At 44.2% G+C, this 7,075-nt stretch overlaps 1 protein-coding gene across 1 annotated transcript; it reads left to right on the top strand.

The window, feature by feature from the left end:
- The first annotated feature begins 1,771 nt into the window (after positions 1 to 1,771).
- en2b (engrailed homeobox 2b) lies at positions 1,772 to 6,557 on the top strand. The gene is made up of 2 exons (XM_086271306.1): positions 1,772 to 2,555; positions 4,393 to 6,557. Exons 1-2 carry the CDS (start codon positions 2,090 to 2,092, stop codon positions 4,707 to 4,709), a joined length of 783 nt encoding a protein of 260 aa, XP_086127432.1. The 5' UTR covers positions 1,772 to 2,089; the 3' UTR covers positions 4,710 to 6,557.
- Positions 6,558 to 7,075: the final 518 nt, after the last annotated feature.

Raw genomic sequence — 7,075 nt, 5'->3', positions numbered from 1 at the left:
CATGATTTTCTTCTTCTATTGAAACTTTTCCTCATTGGATCACTTTCTCACTTCCACCTTATTTGCTCCTTTATTTTATTCAGCTACAATTTGTCTTTCATTCTGAACCAACTTTCGCACACTAGAAAATTCCTGTAGCGTTGCTTTGTAATATGCTTACATTTATATCAGTGAAAACACAGACTCATCGGACTGTCAGAGATTATTGATGAATGATCGCAGCTGTAGTGCTGGCTTTACATCAGAACTCCGTGTGTTTGGTCATGTTTATGAAACTGGGAGCTCTTCTGCTGAATAGCACGTGGATATTAAAGTTAGTGACAATATGCATTGATGTATTTATATCAGTGTAAATTTTACAGGCTATATTCCACTACATTGTTGAAAATTTCAACAAAATGAGCCCCACAGGGCACAGAGACATGCGTCCCTGCACGACTTTGCGCGCATATTTACGCAGGATGGCAAAACAGAAAAGACTAATGGATGGGAACAGTAAAAAAAACAAAAAAACGCTTGGGAATATTTTTCCAAAGATTTGAAAAAACAAACAAACCCCAAACAACCTTTTTGGTTCCAGTTCAGTGAAAAACATCCCAACGATGAAAATACATCCCTATATTCTGTTTACTGTATCTTCACCCAGACGGGAGGAAGATCGGCCCTCAGGCCCCTTTAAACAATTTTATGCGGGGGTAAAGTACGCACCATGAACAAGAAACTATTATAAACACACACACACACACACACACTTGAGGTATTAAAGCTTGCTGTAAAGGCCCATTTTATCATTAGTTAATTAATAATAATAATAATAATAATAATAATAATAATAATAATAATAATAATAATAATAATATCATTCAGGCAGTCAGAATGCGGACTGTCTCTCCGACCTCCAACACCGCCACAGCCCCACAGGCCTACCCAACCCCGACCCACGCTTTGGTCCCGGTAATCGGTGTTAAACTGTTTGTGTTTAGGCGTTGATGCTAAACTTGTGCTGCATTCAGGCTCTGTGAGAGGAGCTGGAATGAGCCCGCGAGTCACCAAAACTTTGCGCGGCATTTCCATTACAGGTCATGGCAGTGAGCAGGCGGCCTTCAGCCGGTTAGGATTCTGTAGGATATTGCAAATGAATTATTTTTTCCAAGATGACAGCCAAAGAGGTGTGCTCATAACCTTATGAGAGCAAACAGCCAGCCCTGCTCATCACTATGTGTGAGCAGGAAACTAACCCAGTCAGTGGAAGCCTAGCCTCTCAATCCTTCGTGGAAATGGAGCTGCTGAGCTGCGTGTTTTCCATTGGGATGTTGGATGTGAATTGGTAGCGCCTGGAAGATCAAAGCTTTCGTTCTTCGTGTCTGTCCACGTTATCTGTTTGTCTTGTAGTTGTAATGAGATAATAAGGAGTTGTGTGGAACTGAAATAATGTCATCACCAATTTCTGAGTATTGTTTCTGCTAGTGTGACTCCAGAGGTCAAACGGAACCTTCAAACATTCAGAGAAGTGGAATTTTCCGCTGGAACCTGAATGCACCGTAAAGTGACTGAGTGGATTGGATTAATTTGCGCCTCCCGGGAATTCCGGAACCTCACATGACACCAACTCTCTGCCTCTATTGGTCGGAGGCACGTGTCTGAACGACCCGTAGTACGACGTCATCGCAGTGTCTCGCAGCCAATCAGAAATGAAAACCAAAAATCAGTAGTGAAAGTATTTGAGCGGCGTCTTGATGAGCGCACTTGGAGCTGCTGGAGCGTCAGTAATTGTGTGCAGGGAGCAAGAAAATCAAAAGAGTGATTTAACAAAGCAAACAAACGAAATGGAGTTTTATGAGATTCAAAGTGACGCAGGTGAGCTGCAGGTCGAGGAGTGAGGAGCACAAACTGAAGCATGTTTTTTTTTCCTTTGTCAAATTCCCCACAGGCGCGTTTGCACAGAAAACAATACAAACTACTGCGCCACGCTCCAACTCGCTCTTCTCACTGCAGCGACAAATATAGATATTAGCTGATAATAAAGTGATATTGGAGACACTACGCTGCGGAAGGGAGCAGGTGCTGAAGCTGCTCAGGCTTCATCAGAATGGAAGGAAATGCTCGCCGAGACCCAGAGCGCCCACGGGACTCCGGGGAGCAGTCCAACCGGGCCATCCTGCCCCTCTTGCAGCCACCTGGCAACCAACAGTCTCACAGGATCACTAACTTTTACATCGACAACATTTTGAGGCCGGACTTCGGCCTGAAGAGGAAGGATGGGGCTCCGGATCGGCAGGGAGACGCTCTTGGAGTGCTCATACAAAGAGAGGAGCTGACAGGGAGAAAGCCTCCCAAAAGTGCTAACCCTCGGCAGGGTGGAGCAGGAGGCAAAGAAGAGGAGAACCCAGGAGAGCATGAAGACCAGCATCCGGACATTGACGCCAGGAGGCCCGGCGATGTGGCGGCTAATGACTGCTGCCGCAGCCCTCAGGCCAGCACTGCCACAGCGGCCAAATCGATGCTGTGGCCAGCTTGGGTGTATTGTACTCGCTACTCGGACCGTCCGTCATCAGGTTAGTAAAAACATTCCTCATCCAGGTCTAATTCATGAAAAGCAAAAGAAGGAAAAGGCAGCTCCTCTTTGCAATTCAGAGTCACTTTAAAGGCTGAATTTCAGGAAGGAGCCAAAAAGCTGCTATTGCATCATTTTCTGAGCAGTGCCGAAGTAATGGCCTCTACCCCCACCTTCATATAATATACTCATCACTTGTAACAACTCATCATTAAATCAACACAACTGATGTTTGAGTAATAATTTCATACTTTAAACCTGAAATGACAGGAGCAGTCTGAGCGCAGATTTCACATGAATTTAGACGCATATTGGAAACTCGTTTCTATTCTGTACAGAATTCAATCTGAATGTAGCTTTAAAATAAAAACAAAATCCACGAAGCGGCTGGAAAGTGCTCTGAAAAAACGACGAAATTAAACATGAGTCGAAAGTAAAGTTAAATGATATTGAAGTGAAGTAAAACCAAGTTAACGCCATTGTTCCCCAGTCCTCTTTGTTAATATTCTATTAGCATATTTTTGACAATGGGGTAGTCTAAAAAGTGAAGGCTGTGTATCCTAAGTCCGTCGGTTCAATCTAAAAATGCTTAAGAACACAGTTCCAAAGTTAATTTTATTTTATTTCATCTCACTTGTAAAAAAAAAAAAAAATAATAATAATGATGATGATAAGAAGAAGAAGAAACCCCACATCTGCGTAGTAAATGTTTGCAAATGGAGCATTTCCCTCACGTTATGGTGCATCGCGGTGAAGCCTGTTTCCAGCCTGTCCCTCTCTCTGGGAGTTTTTAGGGCTAAAGTGGAAGTTTGCAACGGGCTCGGCTCATTCAGCCAGCGGATGCGTGGAAACTTGGACTTTTCCTTTGTCACCATGTCAGCTGCTAAAACGATGCTACAGCACAGCAGCCGAGCACAGGAAGAGACCGTAGTCATGTATCGAAGACGCGTTTGGAAGAGTTTTTTTTATTTATTTTTTTTATTCCTAACAAAAATATTTATTTGTTTATTTATTTATTTATTTAAATCGATGAATCGAAAGAAAAAAGCGTTCATCGAGTTCATGAAAGGCTCCTGGCCGGAGAGCCCGCAGCCTCCCTCGCATGATTCCGTCCGCGCACCGGTCCGGTTACCTGAGCCCCGGCGCACGTTACAGCGTCCCGATGCGCGTGACCAGGTCAGAGTGCATGCAGGCCTTCAGCGCAGCTGCTTCATGTGCACCTGTACTGATGGGGAGTTCTGTACTGAGCAGGTACGCCTACTGTCTTTTACACTGAGTTCAATCATTTCTCATGGATGGTCCACCTGATCCCACCACGGCAGAAACACCTCAATGTCAGTGCAGAGACAAAAGAAAAGTACTTTTAAAAAATAGAGTTCCTATGCTACAGAGAGGGAAAGAGGCGCCCAACGCCCCCATCCCTCCTCATCTCCAAACCCCACCCCCATCTGCACCCTCTCCTCCTCAGCATTAAGCTGTGCTTAATGCCCAGTGTGGTCCATTGCATCCAGTTGGATGGAATTAAAGGTTGTGACCAATATGTCCTTTAAAATAAGATTAGACTTGCTAAAAACTAATCAACTAGATTAGCCCCATGTCGCTGACTTTCTTCTTCAGTCCGAATCTAAACAGCTTTGTCAGGAGGTCACGTGAGTCCTGGCCGCGAGGATAAATTTGCCTAATTTGGCGCAAATGTGAACAGAGACGTTTTCCACTCATAACTGAGCCCGTTTCATTTTTGTAAGTACAGCTGAGGTGTAAAAATGTGACGTGTGAAAAGTCCACGGTACTGACTCTAACCACTGGCTGTCATTTGTTTCACTCCCGCTGCACTTCAGGGCCCAGATCTCGCAAACCAAAGAAAGCGCCGACCCCGAGTAAAGAAGACAAACGGCCCCGGACGGCCTTCACCGCGGAGCAGCTCCAGCGGTTAAAAACAGAGTTTCAGAACAACCGCTACCTGACCGAACAACGGAGGCAGAGCCTGGCCCGGGACCTCGGTCTCAACGAGTCTCAGATCAAAATCTGGTTCCAGAACAAGCGTGCCAAAATCAAGAAGGCATCCGGGAATAAAAACTCTCTGGCGCTGCATCTCATGGCGCAGGGACTGTACAACCACTCGACAGCCAAGGACGCCAAGTCGGACAGCGACTAGAGGATGACAGTTGACTCTGAACATGCAATAAAATCACCAGCGTTCATATTTCAATTACACACACACACACACACACACACACACACACACACACACACACACACACACCCCTCTCTGTTTGTGACAGAGATATTATGGCTGTATACTGTGTACTCAGGGCTGTAGATATGACGAGGCCCAGCTCAAGTCAAGATGGAGCCGCATTCATGTCACAGCCGGAATCTCCACCGTTTTCACTCGCTGCAGCCTGAAACCGCGACCAATGTGGCATTCAGGGTCCAACGGAAATATCTGCGGACATGGCGAACAATTAATACTAATGCTGCTCTGTTAAAATTGACCGAGAAGACATATAATAAATTCCAGTCTCATCGAAGTATGGGATAACATATCTTTAGGTAGAATAAAAATAAATAAACGACTTTAAGAACTACTTTTAAAACAGTTAAGTGTACTCCGCAGCTTGAATTAGTTTAAAGTCGCTGGTTCCTGGCAGACCTCTGTTACTGTGACCTGACTGCAGGCCGGGGATTCCACTCGATGGAAACCCGGAACAAACAGGGTCAAAGGTGTTCGGACAACAGCTGAGGAGCCATGTTCCTGGTTTAGTAGGTGTCAGCGTCATGTGACACATCCTACCTGCGTGCCTGCTACATCGTGCCCACAAGAGATTTCGAATCGTGGAATTAAAAATAAATAAAAACTAACAAACCATGTGTGACAGTGATCGCGCTGCAGTGTGGCCTAACTGCCCGCACAGAAAAAGCAGAGTGGATAGAACTTAGATATTGTGGGCCTGCAGAGGAGGAAAATGGCTCCAGCTGCAGCCGAAACCACGACGGGCTCGAGAGCAGGTGATCACGCGATCAAGCATCACGCGCACTGCAGCCCTGTCTGAAAACTCTGAGCTAATATCCAAAGATTTCTTTCTGTTGCATTCCGGGAACTGTGGCGTGGACAAACGGTCCGCTGTGTTCTCCCTGTCTTACTGTACTTTCTGACCACGGGGCTCATTTCTGCAGCGCCTCTTGCTTCCTCTTTGTTCTTGCTGTGTCATGCCGCTGGACTGTATTGAATGTTGACCTGCGGGTCTGCTTGTTGTGGTGGAAGCAGCCCTGTGCGGCCTTCAGGTGCCGCACTGCGCCCGGATGCGGAATGTGAGACCTCACGGTATGTCTGGAGTTAAAGGTGTGCTTTAAATCTGGTGACCAGTGTTTAGCAGCAAAATTGCTCTCAGATATCTGCCAGTAGATGCGCACACAACTTAACACAACCGGCTTTGAATTTTCTGATTTTAGCTATTATTATTATTATTATTATTATTATTATTATTATTTTAACTTTCTCCCGAAAGCCAACGACATTTCGAAAAATAAACTATCGCCTTAAAAAGCCAGTAGACCATAGCTAAAATTTCCATTCATATCAAACCGCATCATCCTGAGGCCTCCAGGCAACCCGAGAATGTTCAAGAACACACTTCCTGTTGTTGTTAACGAAGATACTTTGTACTCTTATTTTAAATGCAATAAACATCCACCCGCGCGCAGGTGTTTACATAACTTATTTTTCCTGCAATCATTTTTCTGTTTGAACACGTTTGCCGGCTCCGAACCAAATCGTATTGTTACGATGCAGTGAATGTTTGGACTTCTTTATTTTATGTTAAAGCCTCAGTCATGTTTTCTGGGATTGAGTTAGGCACCTGGAAACGTTTCTGCCTTAAAGTATTACGGTGTTAAGAGAGCGGCTGTTTTCTATATGGCAAATGGGACTTTTTGAAATCGATATTTTTAAAGATGAAATATTAGTGTTTTCCCCTCTCATCCGAGGTTCTCTTTTATATACAACGTGTAAATAATTTATATTATAATGGTGTCATTGTAAATAAACGACAACAATGCAGACTTGACTTTTAAGATATTTTTATTTCACAACACGAAATTCATCAAAAAGACAAAAGAAGAAAAAAAAGGAAAAAAGTAACTTTAAAAAAATGAAATGTGTTGATACTGATTAGGATGACATAATGAGAGCGCAACAGGGAGGACACCTGCGGTCTGCACACAAAGTTACGCGCTCAACACGTCTGCACCTCTACTCAAAACCCAGGTGTTCATTTCGTAAAATGTTTGCATTTTACCGTAATCTGCTCCACTTACTGCACAGGTCCTGTTCAGGCTGTGAAGTTCAGCCACAGCATGTCAGATACAATCATCGCCAAAAGCTCTTTATCACAATTTCGATTTTAGCTGATAGTTGTGGTCCACTTTTATTACAAAGAGCATTAAAAAAGAAAGCTAATCTGAAGAAGTTACTTTTCTGTTCCTTTAAAATGTATCTCCAGGTGTTTTCCATACATTTCC

The sequence above is a fragment of the Aulonocara sp. 'chitande type north' Nkhata Bay genome, linkage group LG18 (assembly GCF_057382095.1).
Source record: "Aulonocara sp. 'chitande type north' Nkhata Bay isolate Kocher_YH1m ecotype deep benthic linkage group LG18, A_spYH_male_GT1.1, whole genome shotgun sequence".
NCBI lineage: Eukaryota > Metazoa > Chordata > Actinopteri > Cichliformes > Cichlidae > Aulonocara > Aulonocara sp. 'chitande type north' Nkhata Bay.
This window is presented reverse-complemented; position numbering and strand designations above follow the sequence as displayed.

Coding starts and splice junctions, on each gene's coding strand:
- en2b (XM_086271306.1), top strand. CDS start 2,090: ATGGAAGGAAATGCTCGCCGAGACCCAGAGCGCCCACGGGACTCCGGG. Junction 2,556..4,392: donor CTCGGACCGTCCGTCATCAG/GTTAGTAAAAAC, acceptor GCTGCACTTCAG/GGCCCAGATCTCGCAAACCA.